The sequence below is a fragment of the Sinocyclocheilus grahami genome, unplaced genomic scaffold (genome assembly GCF_001515645.1).
Source record: "Sinocyclocheilus grahami isolate Dianchi unplaced genomic scaffold, SAMN03320097.WGS_v1.1 scaffold1773.1, whole genome shotgun sequence".
NCBI classification, from domain to species: Eukaryota; Metazoa; Chordata; class Actinopteri; order Cypriniformes; family Cyprinidae; genus Sinocyclocheilus; species Sinocyclocheilus grahami.
The window spans coordinates 99,807-123,906 of NW_015506952.1; the positions used below are offsets into that span (position 1 = coordinate 99,807).

The window sequence follows — 24,100 nt, forward strand, 5'->3', positions numbered from 1 at the left end:
AGCTTAGTGAGGACAATTAAACAATCAGTAATAAAAGAAGAACAATGAAGCTACAAACAATAGGACAAATCAAAATAAAGATTGTTTTTCAGGTAGGTCTACCTAACAGAAGTAAGTAATTCTACAGAAATTGAATAAACTAAAAAACTGCATAGTCCCCTCTGTATAAATTCACCATACATTGATTCTTATTTAAACTACAAAAGCTATTGAAAGAGAACTCAATTCAGTACTGGCACTGTGTGGCAGACTTCAGGTGTGTGTGTGCACAGAAAACCATGTGTCATAGAGCATTCACGTATACCGCACTTTTGGGTCTACTGTGCTTGAACAGTTTAAAATCGCTTGAAAGTTTCGACTGGCAAGGCTTCAAAATGCATGCAAAGCTTCTTAAAGTACTGATCTGTCAAAAATGCAAATATAACTTGTGTCAACCTTAAGGAAAGAGAATAAACAAGATGAACAGGATACAAGAGAAGTCAAACAGAACACCCAACTCAAATTTGACAAAACAACTTACACGGGTCTGGTATCACACTGAAATAGCACAACTCAAAAATTAAAGTTCATACCTGCAATGCAGTATAATAAAAGACAGGATTGCCATTCTTAGATGTGCCACCTTGAAACAGCTTGAAATCTGAAAACAACACAAATATAATACAAACTAAATATAGAATACAAATATTTTAGTATAATATAAATCAGGTTATGATTTTATGAAGAAAGAAAATATGCGAATGACAAAAGGGAAACAGAATTGATAAATGTTTTGGCAAAGCAAAAAAGATAGCATGCATTATGAGACTTAAAACATCGTCTGCACAGAACAAACTAATTACCCAATGTTATACTTGCATGACTGCATTTAATGCTAGCCGATTATCAACCAGTAGCTTAGCTGATGCATCAATTGTAAGCACATAATACAAATAACCATTACCACACCCTAGCATAGGCATAAAAAACGAGATATACTTTGGGCTTAAGCATAGATAGCATACACTGGAAAACAAATGTGAGGATAAGCTGGAGACTGCGACAACAGACACCTGAATTGCGTGAGGGGGTTAAGAGATACCTGCAATTCTAGTTTAAACCAGTGCAAAGACATTTTTATTGGTCATAACGTCTGGAGAGAAAAAGCACAGGCACTAGGATGAAACTTTCTAGTGTGGATATGTCCATCACACTATCAAATGGAATATACTTTGAAAGGCTAAGTGTTCGTCAAAACTGAAGTGTATTCTGGGCTTCATATTAGCCTATTTTAACCTATTAGCTTGTATTTTGACCCAAGAAGAGCTTTAAGTTAATTAATGATCTTAACAAAACCAGGTGTAAGCATTACGCTGTTAGATTTTGCTATAGATTTAGCAGCACCTAAAGTAAAAACCTCCAGTACAACATCACATTTCTAAATTATATTCTGGGTGATTTTGAATGAGTGAGAATATTTTACAGTATATTTTATTGTTCCTGTAACCTTGCACAGATATATTACCTTACCACTGTCTCATTTGCACCAACCGACCATTGAAATTTAAAATTTTCACCCAACTGCCTGCAATGGTATAGAAATAATCAAATAAACTTTTAAGAATAACCCAACAAGCGATCCAATATGTTTAAACCAGATACTGGGTACAGTAAACAACCCAACAATTTTAGAGTGTAGGAAAATATAACTTAGTGTTTCCTGCTAGCTAAATTTCACATAGATAAAATGTATCTTTCCTTTAGGCTATTCAAAGTTGGACAAGTATATAGAAAAGTATATAGAAAAGTTCTGGTCATCCTAAAGCAGTGAAAACTGTATATATTCATTACGTGTCCTCTTAAAGTGTAAATACTTTTTTGTTAATCTGGCAAGTGGTAACACATCCCTTACAAAAATTAACCATGGTTTTACTACCAAAAAAAAAAGACATGGACATGGTTTAGGTACAAATGTATTACTTTTTTCTGTTAAACATGGCAACACATTTGTATCTGTTATTTGTCTTTTTTTTCTGTGTTGTAGTTTTGCATTTATAACTGATGTGCTGCCATGTTTTGTATTGTTTAAATAATAATAATTATAAAAATAAAACAGAAAAAAAAAGGATTCGCGATATGTGCTCCGAAGCCCCGATCTAAATCAAATGATTTGTGCGATCTGCCCTTAAAGGGGTCATATGATGCTACTAAAAAGAACATTATTTTGTGTATTTGGTGTAATGAAATGTGTTTATGCGGTTTAAGGTTCAAAAAACATTATTTTCCACATACTCTACATTATTGTTTCTCCTCTATGCCCTGCCTTTCAGAAACGTGTAGATTTTACAAATCTCATTGGTCTGAAAAAGTGAGGTGTGCTCTAATTGGCCAGCTATCCAGTGCATTGTGATTGGCCGAATTCCTCAAGCGTGTGACGGAAACGTTACGTCCCTTACCTTATTGTGATGCCTGTGGCAACCACATGTGACGACCCCATGCTGGACTCTGCTTCGTCCACGGTGAAAGCCGATCCGGCGATCCACAGCGCAAAGTTGATGTATTTCCTCAGCGACCAGCACGGATCAGCTCCAGGCATGATGAAGCGGATATCGTCCTCTTATGGAAGACCTAACAAAGTAGTTTCGCTTTCACAATGACGCACACAGCGCCTTCATGACATGGCGGAGGCGGCAACAATACTACAGCGAGAATAAAAGTTACGCCTTCTTTCTTTGCGTGAACATTTGGGCAGCGTTCTGCAAATCTTCCCACATAGTGACGTAGGTATGTGGGGGCGTGTTAGAACGAGCCGTTTTAGGTAGGCGTGGTTGACTCTTAACTTTTATAAAGAATATCTCTTTGGATTTGAGACTTTAGTCTTTGCAACTTTACAGATCTTTTTTATGCACCAAGAGCTTGTAACACTCCAAAGAGAAAGGAAAAAATTTAATCGCATTTTATGACCTTTAAGTCCCGATCTGAATAATGATTTCCTTTAGGGGACTTTGGAGCGCGTAATCTTTCAATTTGCGAAATGGTTTGCGTACCCGCTCTGAAATTCCCATCTGAATCAAAAGATTCTCGAACATGCTCTGATCTGATTCGCGCTCCGAAGTCCTGATCTAAATCAAATGATTTGCGATATGTGCGAATTCAAGCGCCAATCTGAATCAAATGATTTGCGATACAAATTGGAGCGCTTCGAAACATTTTTTTTTTAGGTTTAACTGATTCAGAGTTTCGAAAAGCTCTATTTCACAATGTGCTTTTAAAAATCATTACAAGCAATGTCGAAATTTGTAAATGAAAGGCTCTTTTGAACTGGTTTCGAAGTCAAATTGAATTAATCGGAGCGGTTCCAGTGCAAATGACTCAGTTGAATCGGTTTGTTTGTTCCTCCGCTTTTCGTGTCTTTAGCCATGTATACGACACTGTCAGTAGGCTACTACCCAGATAGCATGTGGATGTGGGCCAATTAAGCCAATGATATGGCCCGGACAAAATGGATGTAAACCTGAAGTTGCCCATATGTAAAACAGCAAAAATGGCCCAAATGTATCAAATCACATGTGGGCCTCTGTAGGTAAAGATGCGGTGTTTACGGCAATGTATAATCTGAATGTGACCCTAAAGTGGCCCATGTGGTAAACAGTGATTATGGCCCAAATAGTGCCAACCAAATGTGGGCCACCTTTGGCAAAAATGTGGCATTATTGACAAAGGCTAATCAGGGTGTAAACCAAATGTGGTCCACATATGTTTCAGCAAATGTGGCCCAGGTACATTGAAACGTATCTGGTCCAGTTTTGGCAAAGATATGGCACAGTGAGCACTGGCCAATGTAGCTGTGAGCTTAAAGTGTCCCACATATGATGCCACAACTCTGGCCCAGTTATCCTCAAACGTATCTGGGCCAGTTTTGGCAAAGATATGGCACAGTGAGCACTGGCAGTAATAATAATCTGATTATATAATAAATAATAGTATAATAGTCCCAGTTCACTTTTAAACCTTTACATCAGTTTTCCTGATGAAATGTACATTAAGTAATGTTTATACCTGATTATACTTAAGTAACATTTTCAATGCAGGACTTTTACTTGTATCAGAGAATTTTTACAGAGTGGTATTAGTGCTTTATACATCATTAGGTAAACGATCTTAATACTTCGTCCACAACAATATTTAATGAGGTTAACTTATAACGTTACCCTCCTTGTGGTCAGTCTGCACAAGATCAGCAAGCTTGTTTGCTTTGTGGCCCCTTTAAATACAAGATAAGCATTAGATCTACATCAGAGCATCAGAGTGTCCACGAATCTTTCTACAGCGTTGTTGGCAGGGCGGCCAGAGCGATTTTTGATGCTCTCGGTGTGAACGCACAGTAAAGCGTATCTGGGCCAGTTTTGGCAAAAATATGGCACGGTAAGCACTGGCTAATGTGGCTGTGAGCCTGAAGTGGCCCGCATGTAAAATGACAAATATTGCCCAAATAATTAATAACATTTTGGCCACTTTGGCACAGTCAGCATTGGCTAATCAGTGTGTACGCCTAACTTGTCCCACATTTCACATGGCAAGTATGCCCCATATATCATAAAACAGATGAGGGCCACTTCTGCTTTTAATGTAGCACTTGACATTGGCTAATTGAAATGCAAGTTTGAAATTGTAAATATGGCCTAATAGAATTTGCCTACTTTTAGTTGGACGCAACACAGTTAACTGATGCAGTGTGATGTGGATGTGAGTCTTAAGAAGGTTACATACGCAGCTATTTATTTTTTGAAACATGCTTTTAATGGCAGTTAAATACTGTGCGGTAGTGATGGGACGGTTGATACAGAGGCTCCGATGCTCCGACGCAGTTTTCAAAGCACTATTGTATCACACACTGTGCCCATGCTTGTATTGAAATGACAATACCACATGATTGATGGCGTTTGAAGCTTCGAACGTTAGATAGGCTGGAGAAACCGAGTCTGACCACCCAATGTCGCTAATGCGCACTGTGTTAAAAAGTTTCGAGTAATGAACCGTCCGTTTTTCGGCACAATTTGCTGAAAGCCTCAAACGGTTCAGAAAGCCTCGGTTTCCCATCACTACTGTGCAGCATAAAAACAGAAGCGCACTATAATGATTGCACTCTTACTGTCACGGTTTCTGTTAATTTGGACTTTTGGAATCCTTTTGCACCGTTTCCCTTGTTGTGTTGATTGTATTATTCTGTTCATGTGTGCCTAGTTAATTATCCTTGTTTGGTCTGAGTACTTAAGTTCCTGTATGTTCACTTTGAGTTTGTTTGGTCTTATGTCTACATGTCGCTGTGCTACATTGTGTTTGGATTTACCCTTGTTGGATTAAAGACTTGTGCTATGTAACCTTTCGTCTTCGCCGTGCGCTCTTTAACACAGCGTAGCTATGACACTCACAGACTTGCTGTGTAGGTAGAGTCTGAGTGAGAAGCATTTAAGTTCAAACTTGTGAAGACCAGTTTTTAGAGCATTGGAATGTGTCTTTGAATATTTATCTGTGACATTTTAATTGCTGCTTGTGCAAAACTTGGGTCGGGATGATTTTATCAAGTAGGATACATTTCTGGAACTTATTTGAACATTTATGGAGGACATTTTTAAATTTCTCTTTGCAATGTTGAGTGTTGTTAATGCATAACTCACGTAAGGCTTAGTGTGGCCCAGATAATGTATATTTATGGTTTATTTAGTTCATTATTAGCTAAAATGTGGCTGTGTCGTGGCCTGCTTGTGAACCACTGCCAAAATGCCACCATTCCGTGCAGCATGTGGGCCACATGAGGATTGTGGGGAAGACCAGGGTTAGAATAAAAATCAACCATGGCCCACATTAGGGCCAGTTTTGGTTTATTCGGTTGGCTTACACGCAGCAATGCTAAGGCTTACTTGAGGCCCAAATCTGGCAAACAGAACTGGACTGCCCAAATGCCATTATTCCAAGCAGTATGTGGGCCGGAGCAAGGTGTTGTAACTACGCCAGAATTAAAATAAATGTGGCCCAGATTTGGGCCAGTTCTGGTTTATTTTATTGATTTATTTTCATGGCTGACATGCGGCCTACCTATGGCTTGCTTGTGGCCCAAATTTGGCAAACACGAGCGGACCGCCCAAGTGCCATCATTCTTCACAGTATGTGGGCTGGAGTAAGATGTTGGATCTGGGCCAGAATTAAAATCAGTGTGGCCCAGATTTGGGCCAGTTCTGCTTTATTTGGTTTATTGGTAACACTTTGCAATAAGGTTCATTAGTTAAACATTAGTTAATGTATAAACTAACATGAACTAACCATGAGCAATACATTTGTTACTGTATTTACTAATCTTCACTAACGTTAGTTAATAAAAATACAGATGTTCATTGTTAGTTCATGTTAGTTCACAGTGCATTAACTAATGTTAACAAGATTTTAATAATGTTGAAATTAACATTAACAAAGATTAATAAACGCTGTATAAGTGCAGTTCATTATTAGTTCATGTTAACTAATGTAGTTAACTAATGAACCTTATTGTAAAGTGTTACCGGTTTATTCAATGTTGACATTGGGCCTTCCTTTGACTTGCTTGTGGCCCAAATCTGGCAAACAGGAGTGGTCCACGCAAATGCCATCATTCTTCACAGTATGTGGGCCGGAGTAAGGTGTTGGATGTGGGCCGGGTCTGGGCCAGAATTCAAATCAATGTGGCCCAGATTTGGGCCAGTTTTGCTTTATGTGGTTTATTCATGGCTGACATTGGGCCTTCTTTTGGCTTGCTCGTGGCCCAAATCTGGCAAACAGAGTGCATCAGAATTCTGAGTATTGCAAAACCCTCCAGAGACCCCGAGCCTGGCAGCTGGAGCAGGTCAGGACAGACAGAGAGGGACGAGGAGGAGGAGGAAGAGGAAGGGTACGGGCAGGAGGAAGAGAGCAGAGGATATGAGGAGGAGGAGGAGGAAGGACAGGGCAGGTCGAGAGGAGCAGATGTGGAGCTCATGCTGCAGGTGGACTGGGTCTCAGGATCGTCTTCTGATGGTGAGCCGTTACAGCTGTCCTCGAAATTCACAGACAACACTATACAACAAACACAGAATGAATTTAGTCTCCAACTTAACTTCATGCTGTTGAATGGAGACTAGAAACAATTCCTGTTGAAGACAGGTCAAGTCAAATCACATTCGTTTCTATAGAGCTTTAAACAGTAGATGCTGTTTCAAAGCAGCTTCACAGCATTAAACCAGAGAGTAACAGAATCAATGATGCAATGAGACAAATTCTGCTGTAAAGCAGCTCGAAAAAGACAACAGTTGTATTATTCAGCTCAATTTCAGTGTTGGTTCAGATTCGGTTCATTAACTGTAAAGTTGAACAATTATGAGTTCAGTATTAAAAAATATAGTATTATGTTATAATATTTTAATATTCAATATTCTTTCAATATAAATAAAACTAATTAATGAAATTATTTTCATTGTAATACAATAATTTGTATACTTAAATCAATAAATGACATTTAGTACAATAGAACTTCCATGACACAATTCCATTACAATTTAAATAATTTAATTAAAATATGATTTACTTCAGATTACAGTAATGAATTGAAAGAGATTACAGTAAAGGTTGAAACTAATTCTTATTTGTCATGAAAATAATCATTCACAACGCAAAAAATCTTAACTAGCCTTCATTTTCTTTAGATAAAATATTTTAAAATATAAATATATATTATTTTATATATAAATATATCATATATATATACATAATTTGTCATTTTACATTATATAAATATTTTATAATATAAAATATTTTATCATTTATAATATTTTTAATATATAAAATTAAATTTTCTTTCTTTGATTTTGGGATGAACATGAAGCTGATAATGTTTTGCCTTTAATTCAAAGTAAAATAATAGAATTTGTGATGCAAATTGTATTAAACATTAGACTAATTAAAATTCTGCTTCTAAAGTAGTTTCATAATTCAGCTCAAGTGAGATGAGTTTTGATTCAGATTTGGTTCAATAGCACTGTAAAGTTAATCAATTATTAAAACAAGTTCATATCATTAATAGTACTGAATTAATTACATACTGATTTAATACATACAGTGGCCCTGAAAAAAATAAGCAAATAGCACAAATAGAATTGTGTTAGGTTTAATATGGGAAAATATGATATTTTTGTTATCTGATGCATTAAAATTCATAAAGTTCATAATCACTTTTTTGTGCCACTGTATTAGCTCAAATGTTGTTTATGTCGTCTAAAACAGGCACGGCTGAAGCTAAATCAAACTGAGAGACTTTCACTCTGAATTACAATCAAATCTTGGCAATAATGTGTGATCTCACTTACTCGATATGCCGTCAGACTCCATTTTGAAGTTTGCGATGTCATCGGTTACAGTCCCGTCATCTTCGGCCCCCACCCCTCGGCCCCGGGGCCCCATGGCAGACAGTCTGCGCCGTGCATGGATCTCATCTGAGATGGTCTCCAGGTTACGAAGGGCGGTCCGATACTCGGCTTTGGCCTGGGTGAGTTTAGCCTGACGCTCGTCAACCCGCCGCTTCAGTTGCTGTATGGGAGGACAAGGAGAAGCGGAGAACAGGTCACCAATAATTATGATCAAAATCAGAACAAATCTACATGTTAGTTTGTGTTTTGAAAAAGAATATTCATGCATTACTAAAACCATCCAAAAACTCACATTTCTTCATGATATTGAAAATAAATTTTGACTAAAGAAAATGAAGGCTACTTTAGCATAATTACGATATTTTTTATTTTTACACAAATTAGACAAATTTCTCCCCAAATTAATATGCCTGGATGTTTTATTTGTTTGTTTGTAATTACCCATGTTTAATGGTGTTTTTCCTGAGATTCTCATTAGTGTATTACATTAACAAAATATAAAATATATTAAAATATAAAATAACAAAATATTTTATATACTTTTTAAAATATTTGTAAAGTATTATTTTAAATTATATTTACACTTAATTGACTTTTTTTTTTTTAAATAATACAAAAAATTACTCATTACAAATTGTACGTAATGTGTCTGGATGGTTTGTTTATTTATTTGTTTGTTTATTTAGTAAATTAAAGGTGATTCGCATTACTATATTACGTAAATATATAAATATATTAAAACATTATTTAATGTTTTCAAATATATTTAAATATACATTTAAAAATATAAATTTATGTTTACATTTAATTGAAGTATTTAAAAAAAATAATATAAACATACTGTAATACAATGATTTATTTATAAACATCAACATAAATTCATTACCACAATAATGCATAAACCATTGCAATTGAACTAAATTCTGATTAAATAAAATACTATTTTATAAAATGATGTGTGTGTGTATATATATATATATATTAAAATTAGCCTTCATTTCAGTTTGGTATGAATCATTCTTAGAATATATTTTTGTACAAAACAAAAACTGGCGTACCTCGAGCTGAAGATAATACTTGGCCTTTAATTCAAAGTACGGCCTGCAGAGGGAGAGAAAGAGAAAGATCAGAGCAGAGTGAGTGTCAGAGCCGGTTTCCATGGCAACAGCAGGACCGGCACATTCCAGCAGCAGAAGCACATCTGGAACCCATTAGAGACGCGTCCCTCTGAACTACAATTCCATCCGCAACCCAAACACAGCAGAGCGGAGCAGGGGCCCGCGGAGGGGCCCACAAAACACTCGACTCTCATTTCCATCAGAGAGGAAACACTCTGTGGCTTTTCTGAAGGAAAAATCATTTTATTCCCAAATATTAACATGTTTGAAGTGAGTTCATGTGATGCAAACCCTGCAGAACACGTGCTTACAGAACTTGTTCCAGCAAGATTTTAGGGAGTCTTCGTTTTATGTCCATTACAACATGATTTATATGTATGATCATTATGTAAACGCCTCAGACACTTCGAGTTTTGCCCATTATATCATCATATTCAGTGTGTGGAGTTTTGAAATGTTTTGTAACAGTTTTGACATCAAGAGAGATTGAAAAATATACGTTTAGTTTAAATGCACTACTGTTCAAATGTTTGGGGTTGGTAAGATTTTTAATGTTTTGAAAGAAGTCTCTTCTGCTCACCAAGGCTGCATTTATTTTTTATCAAAAATACATCAACATTTGTGAAATATTTTTACTATTTAAATAACTGTTTGATATGTGAATATCTGTTAAAATGTAATTTCTTTCTGTGATGCGCAGCTGAATTTTCAGCAGCATGACTCCAGTCTTCAGTGTCACATGATCTTCAGAAATCCTTCTAATATGCTGATTTGCTGCCCAAGAAACATTTCTGATTATAATAATAATTGCACATTTTAGAGTGGCCTTTTATTGTGGCCAGCCTAAGGCACACCTGTGCAATAATCATGCTGTCTAATCAGCATCTTGATATGCCACACATGTGAGGTGGATGGATTATCTCGGCAAAGGAGAAGTGCTCACTAACACAGATTTAGACAGTACAATATTTGAGAGAAATAGGCCTTTTGTGTACATAGAAAAAGTCTTAGATCTTTGAGTTCAGCTCATGACAAATGGGGGCAAAAACAAAAGTGTTGCGTTTATAATTTTGTTCAGTGTAAATGACTTTACTGTCACTTTTAATCAGTTTAATGCATCCTTTCTGAATATAAACATTAATTTCTTTAAAAAAATAATACCGACCCCAAACTTTTGAGCAGTAGTGTATGTATATCAAAAACACTGACTTGTGTCCTCTGACCTGGACTTGTTGATGGTGCGTTTGAGTTTTTTCTCCAGTTGTCTCATGTGGCTGATGGCGGCGTTGTATTTAGCCGCTGTTTCTCTGTGCTCGATTTCACTGCGTGTCCTGCTTTGCTCCGCCTCCATCACCTGGAACAGCCAATCAGAGCAATTCAGAGAAATTAACTGCATAGCATAATGCACAAAAGAACAGTGGCCTACACTAAAGGACCGTATGGCTTATGGTTTTTTTCAGTTGTGTTGTGACTCTCACCCTCTGGGTGGCGTGGTTGAGCATCTCCTGCCAGGCCGAGTCAAACTGCCGGCTGTCCTCCTCCAGCAGACGCTCCTCGGCCAGAGCGATGGTTTCCTTCGCGGCCCGGAGGATCTCGATGGCCCGCTGATACTCCTGCGTGGCTCTCTGAGCTTCAACCTGAGCCTGAAAGACGAAAACTTCAGAGACTGAGGATGCTTTCACAGATTTGGTGAAGAACGAGCTGTTTGCTTTCCAAACTTTTGAAAGCAACTCGTAAAGCAACCCGGTGTAATCTGTAGACTAATACATGATGCATGTCTCAGCAGCTCATATTCTTCATCTCTTGCAGTGCATTGATGACAGTTGCAAGCGAGCACATGTTAAGATGTTACATAAGTGATGATGACGCTTCCTTAGTGTTACCAGGATACAGCAGTAAACAGCTGCTGTCAATAATCACTCATTTGCTGCTCATATTAATGATGCAAATTTACCACATAAAGTGCCATGCACTACAGTGTGAGAAGTTCTGCAGGGAAGTTTCTACCAATGAAGAAAGAACGAGTGTTATTTAAGTGACTTTATATTTCTCAGCTACATGACTAAAATTGGTACATTTTTAAAATGAAAACTAAAAATCATAAAAAAAATCATTTTATTACTTGAAATAAAATAACATGAAAAGTAATGCTAGTTGCAAAGGCATCATTTCTCAAGTACTAAAATAACTAAAACGGATATAAAAATGAATAAGAACTACGTATACAGACAAAAAATACAAATAAATAAACTAAAATTAATTCATTTAACTTCATTTTAAAAATGAGTAAAATAGAAAATGTAAAAATAACCACTAATTTAAAATATTAATAAAACTTAATTAAACGAACTAATTGGACCTTATTTTGTTTTCTTTTAATTTCCCTCAATGAAACATTATTAGTGCTGATGATGCAGCCTATTTTTGGTTACTTAAAACAAAATAAAATATATTAAAAACTTAACTTATTGAAAAAATAATAACTCAAAGTAAAACAGAAGTAAAAGAAACTATAAGACATTTTTTTTTAAATACTAAAAATAACAAACACACAACAAAATTACTAGAACTTTAACTAAAATTTAAATAAAAATGGAAAATATAAAAAAGCTCATTCAAAATTTCATAAAAACTATAATAATATATTAATGGCACTACAATAACACCACAGTGATGTCACATTCCTCTGTCTCGTCTGAGACTGAAACAACATTAAATCCCCGTGATTCCTATCAGTGCTGACAGATTAGCCAGATTAGCATTAGCCGCTCAGGTTTAATTGGTCATGTGACCGCTGCAGTCTCTGTCTCTCTGCGGGACGAGCTTCTCATTTAGAGACGATCCCTCTTACATTATTCAAATCTATATTCTGCTAAGGAATTCATAAAGAAAGCTTGGACAAGAGGCTACTGTATATTTCATAAAGCCCAATCTCACTTCATGAGGTATTTCTTAGTTATATCCTCTAAATCTAAACCAACAAACTCAGCAACCTTCAGATTTTGAAGGAATGTTTAAGGTTCAGTGCAAATTAATCACAGATGCTATCTATAGAGTTAAGCACAAAGCAGATTATTAAACCAAACAAGAACTCGGTTTATAGTCAAGAACTTGAAATATTATTTCAAAGCAGCTTGTTCTTTTCTTTAGCGCTTGTAAATCTGTAAATTCAGTTGCACATGTATTATTAATATATTATTTGAGCTGTCAGAATTGTAATTTTGTATTTTCTAGCCATGTAAATTATAAATGAGCATTTATAAGTATGCATTACTGTGTTTCCAAAACATCTAAACTTTGCTCAATCAAGATACATTAACCTGAGAAGCAAAAAGACTTCTTAAATTGTGTTTTCTAAAAAAAAAAAAAGTTTATGCTTAAAATTTTTTTTAAAAAGTCTTCCAGTGTGGTCAGAAAAATAATCAAATGTTCACTTATTAAGTGTCACGAATTCAGTCCATGGACTTCTGTTTATTCACCACCAGATGTCACCCTTTCCATTTACGTTGACTCTCGCACTACACAAACTGTTGCATAGCACCCCGGACTACATTTCCCATCATGCTTTGCACAATTTGCACACTGCCCTGATTGCACTCATTGCACACAGCTGTTTCTAATTACCTCATTCACTATATAACACCCACTCTAACCACATTTCTCGGCTAAGTAGTGTTTAGCCTGTACCCCTTTCCGAGTCTCCGTGTTTTCCTTGTTTTGCCTTGCCTGTTTTTGATCTTTGCCTGTTTTCTTGGATTTCTCCCTCTCGTCTCGCCCCTGTGATTCTGTCTGCTGATCGGTGACCTACGCTAGCCCTGTGACTATTCTTGTGTTTTGCCCGCCATATACCAGTTTGCCAGTGTTTTGACCCTGCCTGTTTACCACGTATCTCAAATAAAGCCTGCAGATGGATCCACATGTCTCACGTCTTGTCAGCCCCGTTACAATTAAGTTTATTTTTTTGACCCTATTGGCAATTTTTTTTCTTGTTTTAAGCTTAATTTTAATATAATTTTCAGAAAACAAACATTTCTGAACTAATTAAGTCCAGAAAATATGTAAAAAAAAAAAACAACTTTTCATTCATCACACTATAAATACAAGGTTAAGTCAAGTGCAATGCATTATGGGATGTATGGACATGCACATTTTTGCAAATGTAGCTGGTCATTCATATATTCCATGCATGAATACTGAAAATGTGCATATTTGCACTGTATACTGCATAATGCTTACTGAACAAATAGTATGAATAAAATGATTAGTGTGATACTAACAATATCAGTGGGTAATCTAACTGTCTTAATCTAAGTCTTTAAGTGTACAATTTGCAGCAAATTTAGTATGTCATCTGTGTATTCGATGCATGCATAAAATGGGCATACTATGCTGAAGAAATGCATGTTGGCATGCAGTTTTTAAGAGCAGAAAAGAAATGTGCAAAGAAAAGAAATGTGCAAACAATTTCTTGCATATTTTAATGTCCAGCTGGAGAGATGGACTAAAATAGTTCTACATTTGCATATGAGATGATGCACCAGCACTTTCAGTGGTTTGATTGGAGACTGGTGTTAATTTTAGCCAGTCAAATGCAGTCTCAGTCTGGATAACATGTGCTGTCTGACCTTGATTTGTCCATGATAATGTGTGTGTGTGTCTCTTTTCTAACCTCCTTTCACACACACAGACACACGCTGTGAAGGTGTGAGGTCAGCTGACACGTGCTGCAGTCTGTCATTGATGTCTGATGCTGCTGTTCACGTGACACACAGACAGAACACAGAGAGATGATGCAGAACAACTGAACGAGAGCTCTCTCTCTCTCTATCTATCTATCTCTCTCTCTCTCTCTCTCTCTCTCTCTCTCTATCTATCTATCTATCTGTCTATCAGTCTATCAGTCTGTCTGGTCAGCTGTAGGTTAGTGGTGGCGTGGCCGTGTGCTGTGCTCTGATTGGCTGTAAAGTGGGCGATGGCAATCAGACAGATGGACAGCTGGCAGTGCTGATGCTGACCGTCTGTCTCATCTACTGACACAGACAGATCATGGTGGTCTTTCAGAGTGATGACAGGACAGTTACACAAGACCACCTTCATTTGATTACCAGCACAGACACACACACACACACATCAATTAGCACCAATTTAGTGTAAAAAGCTCAAACCACACAGTAATGCTTGAGGCTTTACACAGATCACACACAGTGATATAATGCATAACAAGATTAACTCAAGCCACTAAATCATATTAGATAACATGCAGAAAGGTGTGTGCGCTGAACATATTTACTCCACCTGAATTATTAAGCATCGTTGTGACTGATTGTTTTGATCAATCGTTCACAATTAGAGCAGGAACATGAATCAAGAAAGTAAAAATGTCATTTTTGACTGTAGTAGTGCTTACAGATGCCACAGAGACACAAATCTAATGACTTATTGTTTATGACCTGTGTTTGCTTCTGCTTAAATGAATCAGGTGTTACCAGGAGCTTTTATAAGATTAGCTGACGATGTCTTTTTCCTGTTGGCGTTTTACTCACTCATGACTAATCTCAGATTATTTTGTTTTAATGTGTGTAAAAATAGACTGAGAATATGAGCTTCTGACTGCCTGAAGGCTTCGCACATCTTACTAGTGAGAGCCTGACACTTCAACTGCACATAAATTAGTTTATCTAATGCAATTACAGATAAAAAAATAAAAAAAATAATGCTTTTATTCAGTAAGGATGCATTTAATTGTTAAAAAGTACAGTAAAGTCATTTATAATGTTACAAAAGATTTCTATTTCAAATAAATTTGGTTCTTTTGAACTTTCTATTCATCAAAGAATCCTGAAAAATAAAATGGATCACGCTTTCCACAAACATATCGGGCAGCGCAACTGTTTTCAACATTGATAATAATCAAAAATGTTTCTTGAGCAGCAAATCAGCATATTAGAATGATTTCTGAAGATCATGTGACACTGAAGACTGGATTAATGATGCTGAAAATTCAGCGCTGCATCACAGAAATAAAATACATTTTAACAGATATTCACATAGGAAACAGTGATTTTAAATTGTAATAATATTTCACAATATATCTGTTTTTACTGTATTTTTGATCCAATAAATGCAGCCTTGCTAAGCATAAGAGACGTCTTTCAAAAAATTTATTTCTGATAAGATTTGTGATCGTAAACACTCCACTTCTGTTGGGTTTTGACTGCGTTATAATTGAGTTAGAGCCAGAAGCTGAGCACTCTAACCAAAGTCACCTCCTGGATATAAAAAGCTCTTTTATGACTGTGTGAGTGCGACATTTGTGTTGATTTATCACTGTCACAAGGTGATAATATAGAGCATTTCATGGCTGAAAGCAGCAGGGATCTCAAATCCTTCTTCACACACAGCAGACGTGCTAAACTGCGCACACTTTCACATAATGACAGATGCTTGTACAAATGAAACATCAGATTTATGTTGTAATAATTGTCACAGTGCTAAGGTGTTGTGGGTCGTTGTGTTCTGAGGAGAAGCATGCATTTAGACACATGAGAAGGACGTCATGTTCGGTTTTCTCTCCAGAGCTGTTTCTATCTATGGGAAATGCCTAAGTCTTTTTGCAAACAAATGTCTGTACGCTGGACTGCAGGTGGTTCATTATTGAAATGCTGACAGCACTAGGTTTGGGGGTGGATGGTGCTCATGTGACTATGAGAATTTAAACTGGGGCAAATGTTTTTCTTAACAACTGCTTCTATATTTATATCATCATTTCTTTGATCATTGAATATTGTGGTACATTAATTATGTAAATGTGCTGTTTTACAAAGATTACACAATTGGTTCATGCCACTTTACAATGTAAAACTGTTTAAAAAATGTAAAACTGTGCTTAAAAAATGTTCAATTCATTTCAAGTTTATTTGTATAGCGCTTTTCACGATACAAATCGTTGCAAATGCTTCTACAATATGTTTAGCAGTAGCTTATCAGTGGTGACTATGTCAGTAAATGTACATATAGCAGAAATGTACGCCTTGAAGTAAAATATATTATTTGTATAGTGAACACTTTTACTTTGTGGCCAAGAAAAAAGCCATTAAAGTCATTTCCACATAGTTTGCACATAGATTCACTGTGTCTGTGTTAACATACTGGTACAGTAATATGAAGTGAACCAGCTGAGGACCGTCTCAGAGAGTCATAGCCAGTTTTCCATTTTTTTCTCTGAACGATTGCTGAACCTGCTCCTCAGATGTTTCCTGCTGTTCAACAGCCAAACCTTTATTGCATAATTCTGTGCTTTAGCCTGCTTTCCTGTTGGCATTAGTGAATGACTATATAAAGTGTTTTTCCTAAGTGTTCATTGATTAGATAAGAATCCAGAAAATCCACACCGTGCAAACTTCAGTGTAAGATATTGCTATGATCAAACTGAACATGGATGACGGATTGAAGCTCACCTGACGCGCCGCTCTCCTGGCCTCCCAGTATGGTTTGGAGTCTTCTACGGCTTTACCGATCTTCTTGACCTGCTCGTCCAGCTTGACCGTGGCCTCCACTAGGACGGCACGAAACTTCTGTCGGGAGTCCTACAGAACAGTGACCTTTTGGGGTGAGTAAATCTAAAATCAAATGCACATATACTCAAGTATATCAAACAAAAGTCGGCTACACTGTATCTCGATGGCGCAAACCTCACAAATTTGTCAAATTTAATGTGCAGTTCTTTAGTTCAAGATGTAGATGAGTTTGTTTCTTCATCAGATTTGGAGAAATGTAGCACCGCATCACTTGCTCAGCAATGGATGCTCTGCAGTGAATGGGTGCCGTCAGAATGAGAGTCCAAACAGCTGATAAAAACATCACAGTAATCCACAAGCAATCCACACCACTCCAGTCCATCAGTTAACATCTTGTGAAGTGAAAAACTGTGTTTGTAAGAAACAAAATCTGTTTTAAATAATTGTTTACAGCCAGAGTCCATAATCCATAATAACGCTTCCTCAAGTGAAAAAGTCCATCTCCTGCTGTCTCTCACATCAAAATATTTGCTTAGAGCTGTTTTGGTTTGTAAACGGTGCTTGATCTGTGCAGATTTCTCTCCTGATTCAGATTTTAACCGGAAGCAACTGTTTGAAGTTAAAAAGCACCTTAATGATGGATTTGTTTCTTACAAACACCGTTTTTTCACTTCACAAGATGTTAACTAATGGACTGGAGTGGTGTGGATTATTGTGATGTTTTTATCAGCTGTTTGGACTCTCATTCTGACGGCACCCATTCACTGCAGAGCATCCACTGGTGCGCAAGTGATGTAATGCTACATTTCTCCAAATCTGATGAAGAAACAAACTCATCTACATCTCAGATGGACTGAAGGTGAGTACATTTTCAGCTAGTGTTCATTTTTGGCTGAACTATTACTTAAACACAACTTTGTTCCCTAATGTAGTGCATTCACCCTCCTAAAGCCCATTCAGATGTTAAAATTGCATTTTTGTGTGCAATGTGCATCAGTGAACAGTGCTGTCTAAGGCTCACACTATTTCCATGGACATCATAGTATTGTGAAGCATTATGGATAATATATTTAATTCAACTGTATGAACTACTGAATAAAAGACAGCGACAGATGAATACTTGTCTTTGTGTTGACAGACATTACAGTGCATGCAGTCTGTGAAATCTGAATAAATCTCAGTTCATTGAAAGGCTCATCATATCCAGGCAGCATGAACTGCAAGCTCAGGAATCTCTGAATTATGAGCGTCCATCTTTCAGTTTCACAGCACTGTCTGAAATGCTTCAATAATCAGCCTTTTGTAGCTCTCTGAAAAGCGCTGCTTCAGCTAACTCAATTCAGCATTTAACACAGTTGAGAAAGAATCCACACCCTGCTTTCTAGACAGAAAACTCCCTCTCACGCTAAAGAGACCATCACGTTTGTTGCATAAGATAAGCAGAGGGCAAGTGTGTGTGTATATGGTGTCCAGCTCTGAATGAATCTGTCATCGGGTGGGTTCGGTCGCTCAGATGACATATTTAAAAACACTGACATCTACATCCTTCCACACAGGACCTCAAAGACAAAAAGCACGTCAGAGGGATTTAGACTTCCTCTGACAGAATGACACTTCCTGGTTCATTCTGCTGAATAACCACAGGCCAAATAGAGTCAAATACAGAGAACTGTGGATGAGTATTTTATAAATCCAATCTGACAAGGAACAAATAGTCCTGAATCTGAAATTAAGAGGGCTTTAAAAACACATATGTCTAAATTCTAGGGTTACTGAAACTAAAACTATTGAAAAAATGTTTGTTAATTGAAATGAGGCTTAAATAAAATTAGATGAATAACTAACCAAACCAAAATTAGAAATGTTGCCTTGGCAGCAGTGTTATTTTAATATAATTGATATATATTGTTATAGTTTTTAATAATATTTTAATTTAGTTTATTTTTATATTTTCAGTTGTCATTTTAATTTTTGTTTAAGTTTTGGTGATTTTTATCCTTTTTATTAGTTTTTTTAAACGTCTTTATATTTTTATTCATTTTTAGTTATTTTAGTGCATCAAGTTAAACTACACGAAGATGAGAAATGTTATATTGGTAACTAGCTGAAATAAAAATTTAAAATTATAAAGTTTAATCATGTTATTTCAAGTAACAGCAGTTTCAGTTTTAGTTAACTAAAAAATGACAGTGAATTTAACGGTAAAAGACTGTAAAAATGCTACAGTAAAAACCTGTTAAATGGTTAACAGTAAATTCCCCTACTATATACGGTGCAAAACTGTATTGGACATGTATTTTACAATTTTACGGTAGTATACCGTTTTTGGAAGTGAAAAAGACTGTATAATTTACAGTGAATAACCGTAAATTGACATTCCCAGAATTCCCTGCATTACATTTCAAATTTGATGTTTTTTTGTTGAAATAACTATGTTTCTTCTTAGTTTTTTCTTATCAGTTTTGTATATTAGGGTTGTGTGTTACACCTAATGTTGTTAAAATTAATGTTTATTGCATTATTTCAGCTTCATGTGTGTTACCGTGATGGTGTTTAGTGTCTGTGTGAATGACACACTGTGCACCTTCTATATATGTTATTATTTAAAAGCTGCTTGTGATGGGCTTTTGGTTCATCATGTGACTTTCTCATCACCTCCTGCATTTGGTGGTTATCAGTGTATTACAAAGGTACAAAACAGATTTCGGTACTTCAATAGGTTGGCATATTAACATTATATCAGTTAATGTAATTACGGTATTTAACTGTAAATTTAGGTTAAAACCGTAAAACCTAAAAACATTGCTACCGTATTTTTTGCGGTAAAATTCCGGTAACCACAGCTGCCGTTGTATAAATTAGTACAATTAGTACACATTTGTAAAATTAAGAAATTTAGACAATGTAGAAATACAGTGTAATCTATCTATCTATATATCTATCTATCTTATCTATCTATCTATCTATGTATCTATCTATCTTTCTATCTTATTTATCTATCTACACTGTAAAAAAATACCGTGAATTTAGCGGTAAAAGACTGTAAAAATGCTACAGTAAAAACCTGTTAAATGGTTAACAGTAAATTCCCCTACTATATACGGTGCAAAACTGTATTGGACATGTATTTTACAATTTTACGGTAGTATACCATTTTGGAAGTGAAAAAGACAGTATAATTTACAGTGAATTCCCAGAATTCCCTGCGTTACATTTCAAATTTGATGTTTTTTTGTTGAAATAACTATGTTTCTTCTTAGTTTTTTCTTATCAGTTTTGTATATTAGGGTTGTGTGTTACACCTAATGTTGTTAAAATTAATGTTTATTGCATTATTTCAGCTTCATGTGTGTTACCGTGATGGTGTTTAGTGTCTGTGTGAATGACACACTGTGCACCTTCTATATATGTTATTATTTAAAAGCTGCTTGTGATGGGCTTTGGTTCATCATGTGACTTTCTCATCACCTCCTGCATTTGGTGGTTATCAGTGTATCACAAAGGTACAAAACAGTACTTCAATAGGTTGGTATATTAACATTATATCAGTTAATGAAATTACGGTATTTAACTGTAAATTTAAGTTAAAACCGTAAAACCTAAAACGTTGCTACCGTATTTTTGACGGTAAAATTCTGGCAACCACAGCTGCCGGTTTTTTACTGTAAATTTTACAGATTTTTTTTTACAGTGTATAATAACCCTGCTTGACAGCTAAGTAAAATGGGTTTGGTTGAGGCACTAAAATTATTAACTGGAAATAAATAAAAACTAAAATTGAAATAAAAAACTAAAAATATAATACAAATGAATTAAAACAAAAATAGTATAACAAAAAAAATAAATAAAAATGACAAAGCACAAAGTATACTATAATAGCATATCAATAATAATAAATTAACACATTTACATAACACACTCTACATTAGTTGAGATTAATTCCTGTTCACAAGTGTTTTACAAAATAAGATCTGATGATCACAGATATATATGGTCACACTTTATTTTAAGTTCTCGCTATTAACAAACCATTAACTATGACTTTTGCCTCAAACTCCTAATGTGTTGCTTATTAATAATTAGTAAGGTAGTTGTTAGGTTTAGGTATTGGGTAGGATTAGGGATGTAGAATATGCTCATGCAGAATATGTAATAATAATAATAGGCATGCTAACAAACAACTTTAATAGTGAGAATTAGTCCCTATACTAAAGTGTTACCATACACTCTAAAAAATGCTGGGTTATATTTAACCCAGCATTTTTTTAGAGTGTATACATGGCAAATTTTACAACAATGTAGACATAGATTATCACTGTGCTTTGATAATTATTATTGCTGACACTAACACAAAGTTTTCTTTTTTTGTAGGTAGTAACATGATATTCTCTGAAATACTTTACTTTTTATACCATGGTATTATCATCGACACCATCCATTTACCATGGTAACATCTCAGTGCTTTTTCTAAGGAAATGAGCTGAAACAAAACATGGAAATGAACATTTCTGATGCCAATTTAGCAACTGGCAATTACTTCTGTGTGTTTCTCCTCTAGAAGAAAGTCAAAAAACATTTTCCTAAACTACTCCTTTAGCTGTCGTGGCCTGTGGCTTTCAAGGCAGCAGGAATTCCAGACTCGGATAGAAGAGATTTCCTCTGTCTGCTGCTCAACAGATATAAAGTGTGTCAGTCACATGCAAGAAACTTCCTATTGGTCAGTGGCAGAAGGGGGGAGGGTCTGAGCGTTTAGACATTTTTTCACTTTGGAATTCCGCCCGCAACCATTTTCAGTGAAAACAGTGACACCACAACGCATGCATGTGAACCTTACCTCCAGTTCCGTCTCCCATCTGTTGATGTTATCTGTCGACTGATTCAGTTTCTCCAGTTCACCCTGTAGAAGAGATAAAGCGAGGCAGAAGGAGTTAAGATTGCAGTAAGTTGTCTTTTGCAATGCCAGCAGGCCGACAACATCTGGAAAGTGTTATTCAAGTAACCCAACACTGAGATTAAGCTCATATGCATGCTTTTCCTGCTATGTTAGCTACACGCTGATGACACACAGATGTTGTTTTCATTACAACATCATGCGTTTATTTTCTTTCGTGGGTGGAGGATGAAAAACCAGTTCAGCTAGCACAACTAGCACACAGTCTAACACAGAAAGGTTCTTCGCTTTCAAGAGAAAAGCATAATTTAAAATGCATTAAAAGTGTCATTTCTTTTGAGGCAAGTGCCACAAGTGGACATTTGAAGCAAAACATTACACAAAAAGAGGTATGATCAAATAATGTTTTATAATAATAAAAAGTGATAAAAGAAAAGACGAAAATATATCTGGATAAATTAATCTAAGCCTTGCTTGAAATGTCTATAGGCCTATGTCATTGCTTTCAAAAATTACTTATATTATGTTTTTATGCCTATTGTATATACACTCTAAAAAATGCTGGGTTAAATATAACCCAGCGCTGGGTTAAAAAGGGACAAACCCAGCTATTGGGGTGTTTTGAAACCAACCGCTGGGTCAAAACAACCCAATAGCTGGGTCAAAACAACCCAAGAGCTGGGTCAAAACAACCCAAGAGCTGGGTCAAAACAACCCAAGAGCTGGGTCAAAACAACCCAAGAGCTGGGTCAAAACAACCCAAGAGCTGGGTCAAAACAACCCAACCGCTGGGTCAAAACAACCCAATAGCTGGGTTTGTCCCTTTTTAACCCAGCGCTGGGTTATATTTAACCCAGCATTTTTTTTAGAGTGTAGATATAGGCTACATTCAAATACATTGTACATACATTTTACACTTTAGGTGTTTTCTATTGAATAAAACGCATCGTATTATTCTTACACTTTGTAAAACGCACTGTGCACGTGAGCTTAACTCTTTCCTTTACAGAGGAAAATTAGTTCTAAATATGACATCAAAGTAAACATGATTGTCAACGCGGGTCCTCAGTGTAACAAACAATGAAACAATGTAACAGAATATAACAGCTGATGAAACGATGGGGTTCCCCTTGTCAGATCAAACAGCAGCTGCTGAACTGTTTGAACAAACAGAACATTATCTGATCGGATTATTAATGCATGAAGCTTTCTGATCAAGCTTTACTCCAATCGGAGTTTGATGGCTCGGTCTATCTTCAGTTCTGGTTTCGGGACGGTATATATAAATATATATATAGCTTATAACAACATGCATATCCATAGCCTAGGCTATATCTTAACGCAACCTTCAATCGGGTTTCGCTCTAATCCGGTTTAAATGGTTCTGCCGATGTGAATTCTGGATTGTGTTGCTCTGTACCTGAATCCTCGGGTCAACCTCCTCTTCCTCCAGGGATTCCGAGTCTTCATCAGATTTGTTATCTTTCTCCGTGTCGCTCATTTCGATAGCAGACGTGATTCGTCTATTAGGCTACTGCTCGAACAAAGCGGGTCTCTGTCCGGGAGAACGGGCTCAGATGGTCCGCGCTCACTCCATTAGTAGGTACATCCAGAAAACGCGATTAAAAGAAAAGCGTACGATCTTTCCTCATATCCAAAAGATAGGCTACTTAGTCTGCCGAGTCACAAAAACTCACACAAAGCACCGGCAGACTGGAGAATGAGAAGATCTTGCCCGCCCCCTCCGGCTCAAACACTCGCTGTCCTGCATGAGGGTCACTGCAGTTCACATGCACACACTGATGCATTCAAGCAGTCTTATTTTAGTATTATCTATATAATAGAACAGTATTTATTCATATTTTGAATGAGGTATTTTCAGTTTTATTTTAGTATTTAGTATTATTTTAGTTTTAGTTTACATGCATTTTACATTATTTTAGCATTAGGCGTTATTTATATTTTAGGTTCATTTTTTGTACTTCAACTTATTTTATCTAAATTAATTGCCAAGGCAACATGCCTAATTTTTATTCAAATATGTATTTTACATGAGATATATATATATATAAATACTGTATATATAGCACATTCACTTTTTATTAAATAGAGATTTTAAATAGGCGTATTTAAAGGCTTATGTTGTGTTATATGTTAATCAAA

General features: G+C 36.1%; 1 protein-coding gene across 1 annotated transcript; it reads right to left on the reverse strand.

The window, feature by feature from the left end:
* Nucleotides 1–390: 390 nt before the first annotated feature.
* On the reverse strand, nucleotides 391–23,680 carry LOC107572556 (SH3 domain-binding protein 5-like). Its single transcript, XM_016258978.1, has 10 exons — nucleotides 23,358–23,680; nucleotides 21,881–21,943; nucleotides 16,987–17,115; nucleotides 11,008–11,172; nucleotides 10,753–10,883; nucleotides 9,470–9,512; nucleotides 8,352–8,571; nucleotides 6,823–7,065; nucleotides 573–640; nucleotides 391–435 (listed from the first exon to the last, which is right to left on the reverse strand). The coding sequence occupies exons 1-10, from the start codon at nucleotides 23,436–23,438 to the stop codon at nucleotides 391–393; spliced, it is 1,188 nt and encodes a 395-aa protein (XP_016114464.1). The 5' UTR covers nucleotides 23,439–23,680.
* Nucleotides 23,681–24,100: the final 420 nt, after the last annotated feature.